Here is a 19,574-nt window from a genome sequence, read left to right on the forward strand (position 1 = left end):
TTCCCTTTTGTTTGGTTACATTTTTTTTCTCAATTTAATTGTGATTAATTTAATTGTTCCAACGGATTGGTGTCCATTTTTAATTAGTGAACTGATAACTTGAGTAACTGAAGATCAGTTTGAACTGTAACTGTTAGTAGAAATTGGGAGAAAATTTTAGTTAAACTGATTCTAAATTCGGGTTAATGTTTGGTTTGTATTGGAGTTACACCTTCATATTGATTGATTGATAGTTTCTTGATTATAATCTTTATGATCTTTTAATTATAGATTTCTTGATTAAAAAATACAGTTAATCATGTCCACAATTGAAGAAAAAACTGCTAATTTGTCTACAAAAACTAAAGAATATTTAAAAAGTGAAATGTCGATCGCCTTAGAGGACTACAAACTTCTCGAGGAAATGAATAAGGTAACGACAAAGGTTAGTAATTAAACATTTAATTGTTTCTATTAATCACTTGATTGCCACCTTACTTAGGCTTCGATTTATGTCGATATACTTAATTGTTATTACCTTTTTATTCCAGAAATATGAAAAGATGGCCACTCAGTGTAAAGAAATTGCTTCATCACATCACCAATTAAAAAGTAAATACGACACTTTGGGTAATTACTTTGCACAAATTGATAAATTGGAAAAAAATATCAACAATTTAGAGGAAATGGCCTACGCAATCGACAGTTATACAAAGAAATTGGAATCACAATTTAAAAAACTCGATTCATGAGAATAAGATTCAACTAATCAAATCAAATCTCATTCCACTTTCAACCAACTCATTCACCTTTTTTTTTTTTTTACTCTCTAAAAGTTGATTATCCAAAATTGTCTTCATCCTTTAATTGTTTCCATATTTTCAATAACTTAAACATTTTTATGCTCCAAATTAAATTGTAAACAAAAAAAAAATGACAACAATTCCATTGAGAGATGTGTACAAATCATTAGACGAATTAGATTGACAACCGGTGTGTGTATGTAAAAGATTGACAATTACAATCAACAATTAGCTGTTGTTGAAACAACTGTTTAATTTTTTTTTCTCACTACGATTTTTTAATAGCAGTGTTAACGTAAATTGTTCACAAATTATTTATTACATTATATTGTTTTTTTTTCTTCTCTTTTGTGTAGTATTATATAGTTTTGGAGAGAGAAAGAGACACTCTTTTTTCAAAACACTAATTTAAAGCCTTAGGGATGGAAAAGAAATCATTGTGTGTCCTCTCAAGTGTACAAATAACAAGGAGATTAGACTTACATATAATATGCTTATTGTTGTTTGTGTTTTTGTTTGTGTGTGTTAATGACTTCAAACTCCAAATAAAAACCTAAGAATTAACTTTCACAGAAAACGAGACCTCGTTTATCTGCAGGTGTACGCCAATCAGGAGGATTTGATCGCATTTCTTTGACTTTCTTACGATATAAAGTAATATCTTCCTCTAAAGATAAATACCAAGTGTAAAGACCACCAAAAAGTAAGATGAGTAAGACGACATTGTTTATGTAAAGATCCTTTTTACCATCGGGGAAAGCGACGTTAATGTTATAATCTTGAGTCCACCAGAGTTGCTTCTTTTTCAAAACAATCCAACTTGGATCAGAATAGACAGCATTATGAGGATCTCTTTCAGAATATGTTTTAATCAAATGATCTGGAACATCTTTCCAATGTTTCCATACACGTACAGGAGTTGGAGCAGGATCCTCAGAGAAATTTCGACTAGCCAACTAATCATATCCAATCAGTTATAGTATTAAAATGAATCATCAACCAAAAGAAATTTCAAATAATTAATAGGCCCAGAAGAAAAAATTGAAACAATTGATTAATAAAGAGAAAAGAATTTTTTAACATTGGAAAATAGGTAAACATTAATTGAGAAAAATCTCAACGCTCATTTAGGTGAGAGAATAAAACACTTTTCTTACCTGGAATACACCAGTTCGATACCAATTTCGACGAGCGAGGTTTTGGGTAACCTTAAACAAAGCCATTGGAACTAATTAGAAATTAATTATTCGATCAAATTAATTAAAATTAATTGTTTGACCTTCCAAACAACAAGAAAATAATTTAACCTTTTCCTGGAGTTAGACTGATTTGCCATCTGGCGACAAAACAGTGAACAACAAAAAGAAACGCGCGATTTTCAAAGAGTCAAAATTACGAGAAAAAAAAATTAAAAATGAAAGAGAAATGAAAACAATTGAAATTCAATTAAAAGTAAAAAAGAACCAATTTACGTTTTTTTTTGTTTATTAAGTAAAAAGAAAACTTAATCAACATGAAATTGTAACTATAAAAAAGTAAATTCCATGGAGATGTCAACATATTTTTGTAGTTTTTACTTTTCGAGGAATCAAAATAATTACTCTTTAGATTATGAAAGAAGGAAAAAAAGTGATTAACAAATCAAAGTACAAATTGTAACGATAATTAATTGAAATTCCAAATTTAAGTCTTTTCTTTTCGTCGAATATTATTTATTTCTTTTGAAAGTTCTTTGCTTCTCTGCATGTTCAACAATCTTCTCATCAACTGGAAGTCCTTTTCGCTTTCGAACTGAGTTCATATAAATTCGAGCTCGATTCTGAGTATCAGCTTTTTCCCCATACAATTCGTACTCCTCTTCGGTGGTTGGAACCCAAAAAGGATCAATATCAATAACCTAGAAAAGGAAAAAGTAAACATATAAAATAAGATTAGTAGGATGATAATGATGACAAGGAAGATAAATATCGAAAGGTAGGCGAGAGAGTAAAGAAAGAGCATGAAATAAAGGTTGATAGAGTTAATTAGTGTCTAAAGATGAGATTGATTAGAAAATTTAAGATTGGAAGAGTAAAATTATTATCATGGTGAATCAACGAGTGACCATAACGACAAAACCCACCTCCCAATGGCTGAACACGAGCTGAGGTAAGGCCATTCCACTGGTCTGCTTACGAATCTCATTCGAGAATTGGAAACTTTCAATTACAGGTAAAATCGCAGTAACGGTGAAACTGGACGATCCTTGTTGCATATCGCCATGAATGGTTCGTCCATGTCGACGACGAATCACCCCATACATTTTACCTGAGATCGAATGAATAAAAAATATTGGTTGATTAGTTGTATTCTTTTGATTTATAATTAGAGGAAGAAAAGAAATCAAATAATGAAAAATGTTTTGAATTAAGTTTCAAAATGGTCAAAAATTAACAGTCAATATCATCGTAATTATTTTTAGTGATTAGCTGAGAATGACTTTAATTTGGTTCCTTGAGAAATTAAAATTATAAATTTTCAAGGTAACTAGTGATTCGTTTACTTTAATTAATTAAATTTCTTAACCTTCTCAGCCGTTTAATTGTGTGAGTGGAAACGGAAATTAAGGGATTCAACTATTGCCATTTTCGTTGAGTTGATTATTTTCAAATTACAAGAAAAAATGGACGTTAGTTAATAACGAAGGAAGATAAAGAAAGAACGAGAGAGAAAGAGAGGAAGGAAGAGATGAAGAGGAAGATGAAGACCAGAGAGAGAGAGAGAGAGAGAGAGAGTCTGAAAAACGTTTTAACGTCTTTAAGAAGTTTTCATTAATGTAGAGGCCAAAGTAGAAGATGGAGAAGATGATGAATAGAAGAGCAAACGACATCCCTTTCAATTTTTCTCTTTCTTATCTCTCTAAATGACAAGTTAGTAAGAGAAGAAGAAGAAGAAAGGTAAGAAAGAGCTATCTTCTTCTTCTTTAGTATCATCATCATCTCTCTCACTCTCTTTTTCTCTTTCATATTGGCACCTTCTTTCCTCCTAGGCCTCTCTCTCTCTCTCCATTCATTTAGTTTTACTCACTCACTCACTCAAGACTAAATCTCAGCGCTATTACCTGAGTGAACTCTCTCTCTCTCACTCACTCTCCTGGCTCCCAATCTCCCCGAGCTCTCTCTTCTCTCTGTCTGTCTGTCTGTCTGTCTCTTTCTCATCATCATCATCTCTCTCTCTCTCTTCATCTTCATCTTCATCTTCCACTTACTTTCTTACCAGAGCGTTGTTATTACCTTCGCTCCTTTTTTATCCTTAAGTTTGTTTCTGTTAAAAGTGTTTACATGTTTATATTACAGTTTCCATCTTAAGCATGTCTTCATCATTCAACAATCAATTGATTATTTTGCAACAATTAAAATTATCAACCGATATAATTTCAATCTCATCATTAAAATTACCTTCCTGATTTGATTTTCCACCGCAAATAAAATCAATTAACCAACAATCAACTTGAACCAGGGATGAAAATACAAACTAATCTACAACTACAACTACTACTCCAAATGTCCATTAATATTATTAGTCAACAATTAACAACAAAAAACAACAACAACCTTCAAACTCCACGTGATTAATCATTGATTAAAGTTGAAAACAACCCATTAATTAATAATAATCATCATAAAACATTATCATCAAATCATCATCATCACTTTCATCATAACCTAATCATAATCATCATTTAATTTTTTCATCATCATCATCATTCAATCAGTGCCTTTGAAACAACATCATCAACAATCAACAATCAATCATCAAATTGTTAAATCATTAAATTGTTTTCGTATTCAATAATTTTAATATTTAATATAATTTATCTGATAAATTAATTTTCTACTTCAACTAATCATCATTTTTTTAATTGTGATCAACATCATCACTATTAATTGTCATCTTACCCTTTGTCTCAAGTGTGTATCCCAAAGTTCATCAAGGTAAATTAAAACTTGCAACAAACAATTAAGATTTAATTTAAACGAAAGCTTATATATTAATATACTACAAACAAATCTACACCAATTAAATTAACAAAGCCAATTAACCAACAATTTTTAATTGCGATGTTAATTCTCAATGGATCCAGTTACGGTAACTCTTGGAAACCGTTAGCATCACTATTATCATTATTTTCACTCATTTCAATTATCTCAACCAATTCATTGTTTTATCGTTTCATCAAGGAGAAACATTTTACCATCTCTGTGAGTAATTAAATCCAACAATTAACTTTAATTGTAATAACGACAAACCAACAAACAAACAAACAAACAAAACAAAAATTTACCCGGGAAAATGAAACAACTTGAACGCATAGAGATTGATATAAATTTCCCTCTCCTAAAACTAATCATTAACTAATAAACTTTTGTCATCCATATAAGGGGAGTCACTTAATCACCATCATCATCATCATGATAATAATAATAATAATAATCATCCTCATCATCAACAATCAAGTTGATTTAGCCTGAGGTTACGTCTTCCTGCCCACGTTAATTAACTCAAAGAAATAATTCCAACTATCAAACAATTTAGAAAATTGTTTCTTTCAAATATATTGAGAAATTTTTTTTTCTACGTTACAATTAACTAATTACTATCAACTAATAGTATTATTATTAATCCAGCTTACTGAATAATGGTAATAATATAATAGTAGCCTAAATATCAACACATACCACGCATTCATTCAAGAATTTTTTTTCTTATTCTTAATAACATTTATCTTCATTCATCTCATTCATTCATTCATGATGATAATGATGATAAATAAACATCCTGAATTGAGTAAATAATAATATATACTTACATCCACACACATACACACACAACGTTCAAAGAAATATACAATTCATTGTTAATCATGATAATAATCATGCTAATAACTGATAATCAAAATATTTCATCCCAAATATGGTTTTCTCAAGTTATTATTTGATAATCATCATTACAATTACTATGATTGTCAAGTATGTTTACTGTGTGTGTTAAATGATTGTTTAAATTTGGTTCCTGATCAATACAAATCACCTTAACCAAATATCATCATCAACATCTTAAGGGTATAACAACTTTCATTCACTAACCTGTCTCACTTTTAAATGATGATAATCAAGATGATCATCATCTCATCTTATCAAATGCAAAACTCCATTGACTTGCCTTGAGCATCATCATCATCATCATCATCATTTGAGAATCAATTTTCAACATCATTCAAACAGGTCCACCTCTTATGATGAGAAAACCTTGAGAAGCTGAATTTTGAAAAAAAAGCAAATTCTCATTGATATTACAAGTATTATTGACAGAGACTTTGAAGATGATGATAAATTCACAAAGATGATATTCAATATCATCTTATTTACCATCATGTAAAGCGTAGGCTTGTGGCCTTAATGAGAGATGATGATGATGATGAAAAAAAAGAAGATGAAAATTAAACATAAGAATCTATCATTTAGCATCAATTTTTCCTCCTCTTATTGAACATAATTGATTCTTTTTCCGGTTTTTTTTTGTTCTGTTGGTTTGTTTAATTTTATCTTTCGCATCATATTGATTGGTCATTTCCGTTTCATCTTCTCTCCCATGTCCAGAAAAAATATGATAATATATTGAGAAAATGTGAATCTTGGCAAGTTTGCAATAAAGTGGACACTTACTCAGCCCCATGGATCGAGAGGCAATGCCGATGTCCGAATAGTAAACCTTGTTCAACCTCATTGAATTCAAATGATGGACGAACCATAATTGATAAAACCAAACAATATAAGGTAAGAAAGCAATTCAATTGAAATTGATAATCAATATACAAACAACGATATATAATCAACAGCAAATAAAAACAATCAAATTGTTCATCATCATCATCATGCTAATGATATAATATCACAAATACATTAAAATCTCATTACAAATTAGAAAAAATTTGCAACCAAAATGAAAATGAAATGAAAGAAAAAGAAAAAGCAATTAAAAGCAAATTAACCTTTCCAAAACAATCAACAATCAGCAAATTGCAAATTATCATTATAATTATTACCATAATAATGATTGTAATTGGAAAACGAAAAAGTTTTTCAATTTAATTTGCAATAGAAAAACTAAATTAACGAAGTAAAAAAAGTTTTCCAATGATGATAATAAATCAACGTTTATTATTACTGTTACTTCATCATCTTAATCATCATCATTATCAGTTCTTTACAGTGTTTACCTGTACAAATCGATAATAGATATTCTGATCAATATGATTAAGATTAATTTTCGATTATCAAATTTGAATAGAATTTAAAAAACGATAAATAATCAATTGAATGAAAAGCGGGTTCACATTGAGAAGCTTTTCATTTGCTTTTCTCTTTTTTTTCAATATTTCGCTGACATAAAATTCAAAGTTCTAAGGTCACTTTTTTTCTCGATCGTCTCGTTTATCGTCATCATTATTATTACTTTTGTTATTAATGTGACTTTATAATGATGATCATTTTTACTATTCATCATCATCATCATTGAAAGATGACATTTAATGATGAATGTAATAAGTTAACGAAAGTTAATTCAAAATGTTCATTGTTATGTATTAGTAAATTTAAAGGAAAACAAAATTATCATGAAACTTTTTGTTTGCTTTTTCAATTTCAATGTGATAAACATTAAATAAGAAGCAAAAAAAAATAAGCATATCAATTGATGATAATAAATAAGATGAATTAGTTGAGCACGGAGATGATAATAAAAAAAAAAATGATGCGGATGATGAAAGTAAGAGGATGAGCAAAGAAAGAGGAAGATGAAGATGAAGAAGATACAAAAGTTTGAATTTGTTTGATTTAGATTTGATTGTAATGGGAAATTGATGGAAGAGGAAGAAGACACATAAAAAAGAAAGACAATTTTGCATGATAATGAAAGAGAGAGAGAAAGATTTATCATCATCATCATCATCGTCTTCATCTTTTTCTCTCACTCTTTGCATAATTCATCATCTTTCATCCTCCACTGGCTTTTACATTCTCACTAGTTGACCATAGGTAAGTTCCGTTGTTTCAATGAGAGAAGAGGAAGATAAAGATGAAGATGAAGATGATGAAGAAAATAGGTAAGACGAAATAGACAGAGACAATAGATAGATACAAGAGATAGACAGAGATAGAGAGAGAAAGATAGAGGGATGAGTGAGTAGTAAAAAAAGAGAGGCAAAGATTAACATTTTCCCAGGAACAGTAAAATTCAATGATCCATGACAGTTAATACAAAGTATTGACTCGAAAAAAAAAGTATGGCCTAAAGATGAAAGAGACACATGGAGAAAGAAATAAGAAAAAAATAAGAAAGAGAAGATGAGAAAGACGAGAAGTGAAGCTCACTGTCTCTCTCTCTCTCTCTCTCTTCTAATAGTACAAGGACTAAGAACGATCTGGAGTCTTTCTTACCTCTTCATCATCTTGTACCTTTCGACTTAAGATGCACACACACAGGTAAGAACCCGTAAGTTGAGTATTTTGTCGAAACGATCCTTAAACCGAGAACCATCTGTCTTGTAAATATCTTGCAAAGGTACAAAGAGAATAGAAGAAAAAACTAGAAGTCTTAGGGCGAAAATCTAAAGGGCGAAGATGATGAAGAAGAAGAGCTGATGATGATGAAAAGAAAGAGAGAGAAAGAGAGAAAAAAAAGGTAAAGAATGAAAGAATAAGAAAAGAAGACGAGGACGAAAAATCCAAAGACCGAAGCGGAAGAAACAGAGAGAGAGAGAGAGAGAGGCAAAGTCATATACTCTATGGAAGGAAATAAACACTTTATGGACTTCATCTTCTCCATTATCATCACAACCATCATAATCATCATCATCATTTTACCCTTCATCTCTCATCCCAAGTAACATCTCTCGTTCATAAACACATAGAACTGAAAAGAGAGAGCGAGAGAAAAACTTTTTAAAACTATTAACTATCGCGGGAAAAAATATTATTACATAGGAACCAATATCTTACCAATAAGATGAGGTAACAATCAACATGATAATAATACTGCCTTTGTTAGTGAGGAAGTAGATATAAAAAAAAACTGTTACCTGGTAACATATTAGAATCTAAAAGGTAAAAGAAAGTGCATTCAGATTGATTGATATTGCAAACAATTAACATGGCCACTTTATTACAAATTAGCTTAGCCTGTATATCAAATCTTGTGCAATTATCAATAGCTACAGAAAATTGCAAAGATATCAATGGAGACAACATTCAGATGGACAGTGAATGAAAGTTGATATACAGAGATGGACTGGATTAGAAGGCATAAGAAACAACAACAACAACAACAACAACAAATACAGGGTATATGCTTAGAGTGTGAGTGTTACTCAGGTAAAAAAAAAGGTAACTCGTCAATCCATCAAAAGGTAAATTTCACAATAGACTTTTGCAAACACATGTTGGTATTATTATTGTGTTATTTTGCTCAATGCTTTTCTTACCTTTACTTTTTTTCACAAGAAATTGTCTCACATATATAAATATATATGTCCCTGTATTCATATATACCTGTGTGTTTATGTGTGTGTGTGTATGTGTAGATATTGTGTTATTATTATTGCACTTATGTTGATTTACAGTAACTGCAATAATAATGATAACAAAAACTGCAAAATTTGAAAAGGTAATCATTGCAATCATTTGAAAATTGCACATTGATTTAAAATACATTTTCATTCAATCTTTTGATAATAAACAACAACCTAAATGTATAAGAAATGATTAAGATGATGATGATGATAATGTAGTATAATAATAATATTGCCTGGAGAAATTCATGTTTCTATATATATGATGGAGATGAAGATGATGATGAGAGTGAGAGTAAAAATATCTAACAGTTTATTTTTTTTTCTTCTTCTTCATCTTATTCATGCTTTGCACACCTTTATTTTCCAGGTATGTGTACGTATGAAAATACCTTTTACATTCTTAGCTCAGTAAAGAATGGAAAAGTTGTAAGAGAAAATTTTTCTTCAATGATCTTTAAGATCATTCAGATAAAAAAGAAAGAAGGAGAGAGAGAGAGAGAGAGAAATTACTAGTAAAGGAGACGCCAAGAAGATGAGGATGATGGCGAGGAATCTGAAAATGTATCTTCTAAGTAATAGTTACCTTGAAACATTATATATCCATTATCACGACGCATGATGATGAAGAGATGGCGAAGATGAAGAAGAAAAATTCTTCTTGTGGTAAGAAGATTAAGTGCAAGTGAAGCGTGTCTCTTCAATCATCATCTTCATCATCCACAGGAAGTGGGAGATGAAGAGCGAGAGAGAGAGAGAGAGAGAGAACAGGTAAGCAAAGTAATAAACTTTCTCTTACGTAGAAAGCAAGTGAGAGAAATGATAAGGTTAATTTGTCTACATGAAGAAAAAATCTCAACAATTTACCTTTATATTACTTTCAGGTACGATAATATCATTTTCATTGAAACCTATTATATTAATAGCAATAATAATCCTAATCATAATAATCAACGATAATGATAATGATAATAGTAATACTGAGAAGTAGTAACATACTGAAATAACATTAACCTGTGAATATAAAGGTAAGAAGAAAGTAGAAAAAAAATAAACTTTTATCTTCAAGCATAAAAGGTAAGAGATAATAAAGGGAAGTAGGTAAGATACATTTTTTGGGAGTTATCATCATCATCATCATCATCATTACTATCATTATTATTATTATCATCATCATCACGGCCACGGGCCAAAACGTTACCTCGTCTATCAGTCCCTAACTCCGCGCCCAAAAACAACTATCGTTAGTACATATATAAGTAATTCTGACAGAGAAAATCACGAAAAATAATAATATTTACCTGAGATATACAATTAGTACTTAGCTTATCTCCCCCCTCTCTCTCTCATTCTCTTCCTTTTGGGTGTACAAGATCGTTACCTTTAAGATTCAAAGGTAAAAGGAAGATAAAATATCATCATTATCACGAATGGTATTTACTATAAAATGTATAGAGTTTACCTGTAGAATGAGTAAGAAAAAATAACAGGAAGAAAAAGGTATCATAATCACCATTGGAGTTTGTGTATTATTATTTACTCCAATGAACAATTTCAACGATTATCATCATCATCATCGAAATGATTATCATCATTATCTTTCCTTTGGAAAATTATCGCTAATTTTGTTCTATTTTCTTCCTTTCTCTCTCATTCACCTTTTAGATTTGTGAACCAGTCAATAAATTAACTACATGTCGACATTTTCGTGATGTAACATGGACACTGACCAGTTACCCTGATAATCGGACCGAGCAGATAATGTCCTGTATTTGTCCCAAAAATAGTATAGCTTATATATTTAAACATCAATCATTTGAGGTCACAAACAAAGGTATTGCAAATAGATATTTATTTGCATGTTCACCTGAAAGTGTAAGTACCTTTACATTTATTTACATGTATGCATATGTAATTTTGCCAACGAAATGCAAAAAAAAAAACTAAATGCTAATCATCATCTCATTGATAGATATTCAAAGTGTTACCAGCAATTATCATTATCATCACAATAGCAATACAATAAAGTAAATTTAACATTATAATGATGCTAATCAAGTGAAAAATGTGACAATTTAAATTGATATTAGTGGAAATGTTTAAAACATTAGGATGAAATGAGAAAGAGAGATAAACAAAAATCACCAATATATTAATAGTTAACGAGTTGAATTGATTTACAAGGGAAAAATAAAAGTCTTGGACATAAGTGACCAACAGAAAAAAAAGTTAAGTTGATCAACATACAAGAATAATTCAAATATTAACATTTAAATTGAAATTTAAATATAATAATCAGTTGGAGTGAATGAGAGGAGGTTGAAAGTTGATAGGAATCAATAAGAAAAAAAAAATTCTTCCCAATTTGATTTTCCATTTGCAACAATCAACTGATGATGGTCAATGATAAGAATCAATATAATAATATTTAATTACGAAAGAAGAAGAAGAAGAAGAAGCAAAAAAATCAAAATTCTAATCTTTTTCTCTCTCTCTCTCTCCATCATCATCATCTTCATCTTCTTCTCATCCTTACCCACCCTTTAAACCACACCTATGAAATTATAGAAGATGAAGTGTCGACGTAAAGAACCATGTCGTTTATTCACAGTGATGAAACGAAATGAATTTGAAGAGGTCAACACAAGTACCTTGTGTAATTGTGGACCAAGACATTACTGTCCAGCCCATCATAAGCATCCCAATGTGATACCCACAGCCCTTATCCATTGGATAAGATTAAAACTTACAGTGGTTATTGTGCACCATTGCAAACCTATGGAAACTTAACCTAACCCATATCAACAAAATCAACTCTACCCCGAGTGAAATGAATACCATCACCATCATTATAATCATCATCATCATCATCATCATCATCATTCACATCATTCTCATCTTCATCGTCGACACAAACAACAACAAGGAAACCCAATACAACTAAGAAATACCAAAAAACAAAACAAAGGTTTTCAATCAATATTAATACTTAAAGCGAACAAATAAAAATCACTTTTTTTTACCTTGCAAACCAAACGAAAATATATAATTACAATCAGAGATTTAACAACAAGTTATAAAGTTTAGAAAGTTTGATTAATTGTCATTAGATTGACAGGATTAGATAGAAAACAACAAATCAAAGCTCTCGAATGTCAAAATATATACTGACCAAGGGAAGGAACAGAAAATTGGGTCAATCGACAACAGAAGTAACAATAAGTAATTGTAATAATAATAACAAGAGAAAAGACATTACAAAGTAATAATAAAGGTAAGAAAACCACAGAGTAAATTACGATCAGGGGCACGTAAAAACCGTCAACGAAATGACCTTAGACCTGGAGAGTTAATATAATTTTATAATGTACAAGATGAACCAGAAAAGGTAGAAAAATTTACAGGTAAGTGAAAAGATGAAGATAAAAAAGAGAGTGAAAATGAAGATGAAAAAAAAAGGCAATCAACATTTTCCAAGCAAAGAGAGTCCATTATGATATTATTTAGATTGTGCCAACTGATGATAATGATGATGATGATGATGATGACCAGAAAAAGAAGCTATCATCAAGCATCAGCCTTTTAGGGTGAAGAAGAGAGAGAGAGACTTGATGATAAAAAGGCATGATGATGAAAAAAGAAGATGAGAAAAGAAGCATTTAAAATGCATTAGAATTGAAAGTTTTCTCTTAATTTTTTTTTCCTTCGTTTTCGGGATCCTCCTAACAATTTATTTTCGCTCTTTTTTTTTCTTACCTGAAAATTGAGGTAAAAAAAGAAGAGAGATTTTTTTTCTCTCTTTTTACTCTCACCCACTCAACATCATCATCATCATCATCATCATCACCGTCTTTCATCACTTGCAGGTTTTTGAGGTTAGCAAAACAAACAAACAAATAAAATAAAATAAATACAAGTCAAACAAACAGACAGACACACAAGCAAATGTACAAAAAGTAATAACCACAAAGTACAGGTAGAAATGTACAGGTATGTGTGTACCGGTCATCACAACAATATAATATATATATAAATATACAGATTACTTTTGATTGTAACTTTGCGAGAGTGAGTGAGTGCGGGAAGCTGTGCTTACTCAGCTTACCTTTTATACCTGAGCGAGAAAAAAAGTTAAAAGATAATTATAATTGTAGCCAGGTAAATGTAAAGGTAGGAAGATGCAAGAGAGAAAGAGAAAGAGAGAGAGAGAGAGAGAGAGAAAACTTAACCACAAAAAGATGAGGTTACCTGCACGAAAGAAGATGAAAAGAAAGTCTTGCCTATGGTCATTTTTTCCTCATCAATTTCCTATCTCATCTTTTTTTTCTTCTTCATTATCATCATCATCTTAATCATCATCATCTTCTCTCTCTCTCTCACTATCTTCTTAGGAGGAGCTCACTATTCACAAAATACAATCTCCTACGATGACCCATGTGAATAACTCACAATAGTTGGTGATGGTTCCAGCAAAGTGATAATAATATCAAAGTGAAAACCTTTACTTTTTTTCTTCTCTTCCTTGTATTCATCATCCTCTTTTTTTCTAAGACTCTCCTTTCTCATCCCCATCCTCATCTTCATTATCATCATTTGCAATTTGTTCTCTCTTCATGTTTCCAAAAACCATCACTATTTATTCACAGAAATATATTATTATCATGTGTATATTCAAATTCATTGTAAGCAACAGAAAAAGTAGAAAACAACAAATAAACTAACTCACTTTTCGGTTACTCTTTTTTTCAACTCTCTCTCTCTCTCTCTTTCTGCTTATCATCATCATTACCTGGATCTTGATGAATATTGATAAACTTAAAATAAAGTTGATATGTTTATTTTACCATTGATTATTTATGAACTAATCATAATGAAAGACTCAAAATGATTCATAAATGAATCTCTATGGTAAAAGTAATTGTCACATTTTTATATGAAGATGACAAAAAGATTGCAAAAAAAAAGGTAAACATTTAAATTACATTGTATTTACATATGTAGATTTATATGTTACTGGGATGAAAGTTATTACGGTTTATTATTGTTATGTCTTCCCTTTGTAATTTGCATCAATGCTTTTTGATTGTTATCATCATCCTAATACTAAATTGGCATTCCAGTGGTGATCAAGATGATGATGTTAATAGTGATGCTTAATAGTGAATCTGGTAGTCAGTTTGAAAAACCACAAAGCTCATTAGATTTACAGGGTTACCCTCAATTTTATGCTTTTCCTATGGATTATTTTCAACTGTACAGTAAGAAAAAGGTAGAAAAAATCTCCCTCTCTCTCCTTCTTCATACTCTATCAACTTTTCTGCTTCTTCATTTATCTTCATCTTCATCATCATCATCATCATCTCTCTCTCTCTCTCTCTCTCTCTCTCTCGTCCACTCAACCGTTTTATGCCTTTTTTACCTATGCTATTTTCTTCCTCCTACCTTTCTAAATTTTCCACTCCTCATCCTCATCTTCCTCATCTTCTTTTTCTTTCTCTTCCTAATCTCTCACTCTCTCCCTATGATGTTTTTTCTCTCTCTCTCTCTCTTGATCATTTTCTATTGCTACTGCTGTTACTTTTTTCGTTGCTTTTTTTAGGAAGATTTTTTTCTCTTCTTTCTTTCTTACTAAAGAATATGATAAATATCCAGCACATTACCTCGTACATAAACTGCGTTTCAGTCAAGGAAATAAAATATATAAGTCAGGACTCACAATCTGTGACATATAATAATAAAGGTAATAACCAACAATAATAAAACCATAGATAATAATAATAATAACATCGGACTATAACTCGGCCCATTGGGTTAGTATGAAAGTAAAAGAAGGAACAAAAAAAAATAAAAGTTTCAAGAAGTTATTACCTAGTTTTTTTTCCTACCAATGTGATCTCTATGTAGATATTTATAAATATATATCATTAGAAAGTTGAAACATGTTAGTTGCTAATGTGTCTCTATGTGAAAAATCAATGGACCAACACTGAGGTGTAAAAACATTGGTAATATTTTGTGTGACAAGGTTATCATTTCAGTTTCAAATTATATACTAGAAACTTTTCCCATAATCAGTTTCACTTTTTACTTTACCCTTGACATTGTTGGAGTTTTGCATTTTGTGCATAACAATTTGCTAAATCATTACAATTTAACTGCAATTGATTAATTACATGTGAGCGGCTGATTACTAATTGTTTTGCGAGTTTTTGTTGTTGTTGTTGTAATCAAAAGAGGCAGAGATTGAAATACAATTTGATTAGTAAACTTTTTCGTTTTGTTTCGTTTGGTTTATCTTATCTGATTAATTGCTAATCACAATTAAGCTAAATTGTTATAACAATTACGTAATTATCATTGGTATAAGATTATTATTATTATTGTTGTTGTTGGTTGATTATGTTAACAATGAAAGGTATTAGTTATGAATGGTTACTGATTCATTTGTGTAAGTTAATTGTTGAGTTTTGATTTAAGTTTTTTTTTGTTTGTTTGGACTTTGAATTAAATTCATTATTTTGATTATGGATTAAATTGCAAACTTGCAATTTAAGTAGTAATTTGATTCATTTTGATGATATTTTCTTGTTTCCTCTCATTTTTCATTTCGATTTGATTATTATTAGTTAACAATTGTTGGTTATTAATTTAGAGATAATTTGATTGTTATAACTTACCCAGAGCATCACTGGTAACCTGAATGGTGCATGAATACATTGCGGCCATAAGCCGTTGGGGTTGAGCTTGAAAGGCTTTTCGACAACCGTCCTTGACGGTGGACATTATCTGACCAGTGAATGGACCATAGGGATCACTTTCAGTTGATTGGATTTGTTGTTGTTCCGATTGTGTTTGGTTGATTGATTCAATTGTCCAAGATTTAATTATAAAGGCAACACCGTACATTGGCTCTTCACAAAGTGGACCAGAAAATGAGGCCAATTGGAAACCGCTGATGAAACTATACTCGTATTCAGATCGGGGATCAGCTGATGATGAATCAATGGAAGATAAATGAGGTGATGAATAAGATGATGAGGAAGATAATGGTGATGAGAAATTGGGTAGATCATCAATTGCGTTAAAAAGTATATTTGGTCCACAATATTTTGGACCAAATGACCAAATACGTTTGAAAGAATCAGTTAAACCTTGAATTTGATTCTCGATTAAAAGTTCATTCAGTTTATCTTTAAATTCATTCCAACGTTTACTTAAATCGGTACTAATTAAATTACAATCTAATTGACTTCGATTTTTGTCCATCTCATCCATTTTCTTAATTAGATCACAATTTTTCTCCAACAATTTAACTATTTCTTCTGGTAAAGGAAAAGCTTTAATTTTAATTGTTGACTTTTTGTTTGGTGTTGTTAGAATTAAATATCCTTCGGAATCTTGGTGATTCTCTTCACAATTAGAATTAATATTATTACTATTAATTGTTGATTGTTGAATTTCAGTTGATGACAAGGAAAAGTTTGATGATGATGATGATGACGATTGTAATCCGTTAATTGTTTTGCTTGACATTTGATTAGAGTTGCTCGTTGATTGTTGTTGTTGTTGTTGTTGATCACCTGATTGATTAAGGACAATTGTCTCTCTAAATGGGACAATCGGTGATGAAACGTTAACTTCAATTCCGGCAAATCTATTAACCAAATCATCAACACACTTTTGTAAATGAATTTCACCCGTGGTGATGATTACATGTTCACCTGAATCTTGTATTCGTACCTCAACACAAGGATCCGATTGATTTAACAATTTTAACCCTTTAATTAATTTACTCATTTCACTTGGATTAACGGGTTCAATGGCGACCCGTAGGATAGGCTGAGAGGGAACATGTAGATCAATAAAGGGTGGACAGTAAATTGTATTGGAAAGTGTTGCCGATTTGATGACATGATCTTCAAGTCCAGTTATACCAACAATATTTCCCGCTCCAGCTGAGTCAATTGATTCAAGGCCACGACCCATTAAAATATAAAGTCCCTCTACTTTGGCACAGGTAATGTGTTGGTCAGTTTTAAGGTCAGTTAATTTGGCATTTGTATCTATCACAGTTTCATCGGTTATTCTGGTTACATCATGTTTAGGGTGAAGTACATAAAGTTGATCTCCTTTACTTATGGTTCCACTGAAAACTCTGGCAAAAGCAAGGAAAACAATATTCTCCCTCATCTCATCTTCTTCCTGTTCACTTTTACCACCGGCGGGTATCGCTGTTATTATACCAAGTTCATCTTCCTTTGTTCCCATAGAAACTGGCGTTGATCCCGTTATACCTTCGTTAACACTGTTATTGGACATTAGTGTAGCTTTGACAAGATCCCGACGACGGGAAATTTCATCAACTGTTAAAGGTTTAGGTTTATACTGAGGTAAAGTGTTTTTTTCCACCGGGAACATTTTAGAAATACAGACAATTGTTGATCCCTCTTTGGAACAGGTAAGAAAGGCTTCTTTCATTTTCTTCGTTTTCTCTGGGAATAGTTCAAATCTCGTTGTATTGGAGCACATTAACTTTTCCGCTCTCTGTTCCTGTAATTCAAGTGGACTTGGGATTAGGGTACAAACAGCGGTCAGTAAATTGGGTGCAAGTGATAACCATTGGGTTAATATTGATTGTAGGGTTACCCTTGGATCATTATGGGTTACATCTCGACGGTGAATTGTTAGACCAAGATTGGATATTATTTTATCGGTAGTTATTTTATCTCGGCGGATCATCACAGAATCATAAATATACCAAATTTGCTTTAAAATCATTGATACAAATAATGGTTCTTTAGCCTTTGATTGAGCACCTTTCATGATAGTTTTACCCTTAAGGTAATAATCGCCCCATAGGGTTTTATTTAGGGTTTCCACCTTGAAACCGTGTTTATTACTCAACCATTTGGAAAAATCTTGAATAGTAAAACCCCAACCATCCAAGGCACTGGCGAAAACAACATTTCCTTGTTCAGGAGCAAAATAGAAAGTGGAATCATCTTTATCGTCTAAACCCGTATTCCAATCGTAAGTTTTTTCCTCTGAATTTGAATCACGATTATTATCTGGTAAATTGTTCACCAATCGATTGGTACCATTTTTCTTCTCGTGATTAGGATCATCATCATCTTCTTCTAATACTTCAACATTGTACAATTCGCCCATAAGAGCGTTAACTTGTTCCAATATCTGTTGTAGGTGTACAAAAGCGTCTAAAGGTGTTAACTGTTTTTCCAATATAAGCCGATCGATTTTATTTAAAACTAAAACTGGTTTAATCATCTCAGTCCAGGCTTGACGAATCGCTGTCTTGGTTTGAGCACAAAGTCCTTCAACAACATCGATAACAATTAGCGCACCATCACAAAGTCGTATTGCCGTTGAAACCTCACCACAGAAATCAACATGTCCCGGAGAGTCGATAACATTAACGAGATAATCTTCATCATCTTAAATATCCATTTATAGGAAAATACAAAAGAAAAGAACATTTAAATTAGAAAAGAATAATAAAAAAATTCTAAATAGAAATTAATTCTCTATGGATAATTTAAACTAACCGATTGAGTGTCCAAGAGCAATACTACTTGATTTCATGGTAATTCCTCTTTGTTGTTCATCGGGTCGACTGTCCAGATACCTGGATTTACCAGCTAATCGTAAAGAGATAATCCCATTACTAGCAATTAAATAATCAGCGAGTGTTGTTTTACCTAAAAACACAATTAAAGGAAAATAAAAAGAAAACAATTAATCACCGACAAAAAAAAAGATTCTCATTCACAGAGCTTTAAATAGACAATCAAACACTAGTCAGTTCACAATTATGATTCCAATGTAATTAAGAACATCACAATTTAACCATAATCACTAGCAGAGAAACACTAAACAATTAATTACAATTAAAATGATTAAATGTAAACAAACTCACCGTGATCAACATGAGCAAGAATACAGATATTTCTTATATGAGAAACATCATCTTGAATAGATTTAATTTTTTCTAATGTAAATGTTTTCATGGTTCATTTCAATACTAATTAATCAATAGAAATTAATTACAAACAATTTTCGCTAATAAAAAGACAACAATTTAAATATATTAGGTCAAACAATTAGATTTTCTGTCACGTTTGAAAAACAAAATTCACATTCACATGTAAACAAACCTGAAGAAAAGG

General features: G+C 31.0%; 4 protein-coding genes across 7 annotated transcripts; 2 read left to right on the forward strand and 2 right to left on the reverse strand.

Annotated features, from left to right (window-relative positions):
• Window positions 1-30: 30 nt before the first annotated feature.
• On the forward strand, window positions 31-913 carry LOC128394467 (biogenesis of lysosome-related organelles complex 1 subunit 2-like). Of its 2 annotated transcripts, XM_053354797.1 has the most exons (3): window positions 31-192; window positions 271-424; window positions 531-913. In XM_053354797.1, the coding sequence occupies exons 2-3, from the start codon at window positions 299-301 to the stop codon at window positions 729-731; spliced, it is 327 nt and encodes a 108-aa protein (XP_053210772.1). In that variant the 5' UTR covers window positions 31-192; window positions 271-298; the 3' UTR covers window positions 732-913. The 2 variants fall into 2 exon arrangements, with proteins under 2 accessions (XP_053210772.1, XP_053210771.1); XM_053354796.1 differs by having other exon boundaries at window positions 31-424.
• Window positions 914-1,010: 97 nt separating this feature from the next.
• On the reverse strand, window positions 1,011-2,114 carry LOC128394466 (uncharacterized). The gene is made up of 2 exons (XM_053354795.1): window positions 1,940-2,114; window positions 1,011-1,738 (listed from the first exon to the last, which is right to left on the reverse strand). Exons 1-2 carry the CDS (start codon window positions 2,003-2,005, stop codon window positions 1,343-1,345), a joined length of 462 nt encoding a protein of 153 aa, XP_053210770.1. The 5' UTR covers window positions 2,006-2,114; the 3' UTR covers window positions 1,011-1,342.
• Window positions 2,115-2,223: 109 nt separating this feature from the next.
• On the reverse strand, window positions 2,224-19,538 carry LOC128394464 (elongation factor-like GTPase 1). The gene is made up of 5 exons (XM_053354791.1): window positions 19,325-19,538; window positions 18,954-19,106; window positions 16,068-18,842; window positions 2,905-3,089; window positions 2,224-2,679 (listed from the first exon to the last, which is right to left on the reverse strand). Exons 1-5 carry the CDS (start codon window positions 19,413-19,415, stop codon window positions 2,491-2,493), a joined length of 3,393 nt encoding a protein of 1,130 aa, XP_053210766.1. The 5' UTR covers window positions 19,416-19,538; the 3' UTR covers window positions 2,224-2,490.
• On the forward strand, window positions 3,671-14,126 carry LOC128394465 (protein giant-lens-like). 3 transcript variants are annotated; one of them, XM_053354792.1, is made up of 5 exons: window positions 3,671-5,023; window positions 6,422-6,598; window positions 11,056-11,265; window positions 11,959-12,794; window positions 13,782-14,126. In XM_053354792.1, the coding sequence occupies exons 1-4, from the start codon at window positions 4,883-4,885 to the stop codon at window positions 12,178-12,180; spliced, it is 750 nt and encodes a 249-aa protein (XP_053210767.1). In that variant the 5' UTR covers window positions 3,671-4,882; the 3' UTR covers window positions 12,181-12,794; window positions 13,782-14,126. The 3 variants fall into 3 exon arrangements, with proteins under 3 accessions (XP_053210767.1, XP_053210768.1, XP_053210769.1); XM_053354793.1 differs by having other exon boundaries at window positions 11,959-12,778; XM_053354794.1 differs by having other exon boundaries at window positions 11,959-12,664.
• Window positions 19,539-19,574: the final 36 nt, after the last annotated feature.

The sequence above is a fragment of the Panonychus citri genome, unplaced genomic scaffold, assembly GCF_014898815.1.
Source record: "Panonychus citri isolate SS breed McGregor unplaced genomic scaffold, ASM1489881v1 Contig00139, whole genome shotgun sequence".
NCBI classification, from domain to species: domain Eukaryota; kingdom Metazoa; phylum Arthropoda; class Arachnida; order Trombidiformes; family Tetranychidae; genus Panonychus; species Panonychus citri.

Bases quoted from the DNA above. Each gene is read 5' to 3' on its own strand.
- LOC128394465 (XM_053354792.1), top strand. From the start codon at position 4,883: ATGTTAATTCTCAATGGATCCAGTTACGGTAACTCTTGGAAACCGTTA. The intron at 5,024-6,421 runs GTGAGTAATTAA...TCCCATGTCCAG, and splicing joins AGAAACATTTTACCATCTCT to AAAAAATATGATAATATATT. The intron at 6,599-11,055 runs GTAAGAAAGCAA...TTCACCTTTTAG, and splicing joins ATAAAACCAAACAATATAAG to ATTTGTGAACCAGTCAATAA.
- LOC128394467 (XM_053354796.1), top strand. From the start codon at position 299: ATGTCCACAATTGAAGAAAAAACTGCTAATTTGTCTACAAAAACTAAA. The intron at 425-530 runs GTTAGTAATTAA...TTTTTATTCCAG, and splicing joins TGAATAAGGTAACGACAAAG to AAATATGAAAAGATGGCCAC.
- LOC128394464 (XM_053354791.1), bottom strand. From the start codon at position 19,415: ATGAAAACATTTACATTAGAAAAAATTAAATCTATTCAAGATGATGTT. The intron at 3,090-16,067 runs GTAAGTTATAAC...ATTCGATCTCAG, and splicing joins GGTTACCAGTGATGCTCTGG to GTAAAATGTATGGGGTGATT. The intron at 2,680-2,904 runs GTGGGTTTTGTC...TTCCTTTTCTAG, and splicing joins TCGTGTTCAGCCATTGGGAG to GTTATTGATATTGATCCTTT.
- LOC128394466 (XM_053354795.1), bottom strand. From the start codon at position 2,005: ATGGCTTTGTTTAAGGTTACCCAAAACCTCGCTCGTCGAAATTGGTAT. The intron at 1,739-1,939 runs GTAAGAAAAGTG...GGATATGATTAG, and splicing joins ATCGAACTGGTGTATTCCAG to TTGGCTAGTCGAAATTTCTC.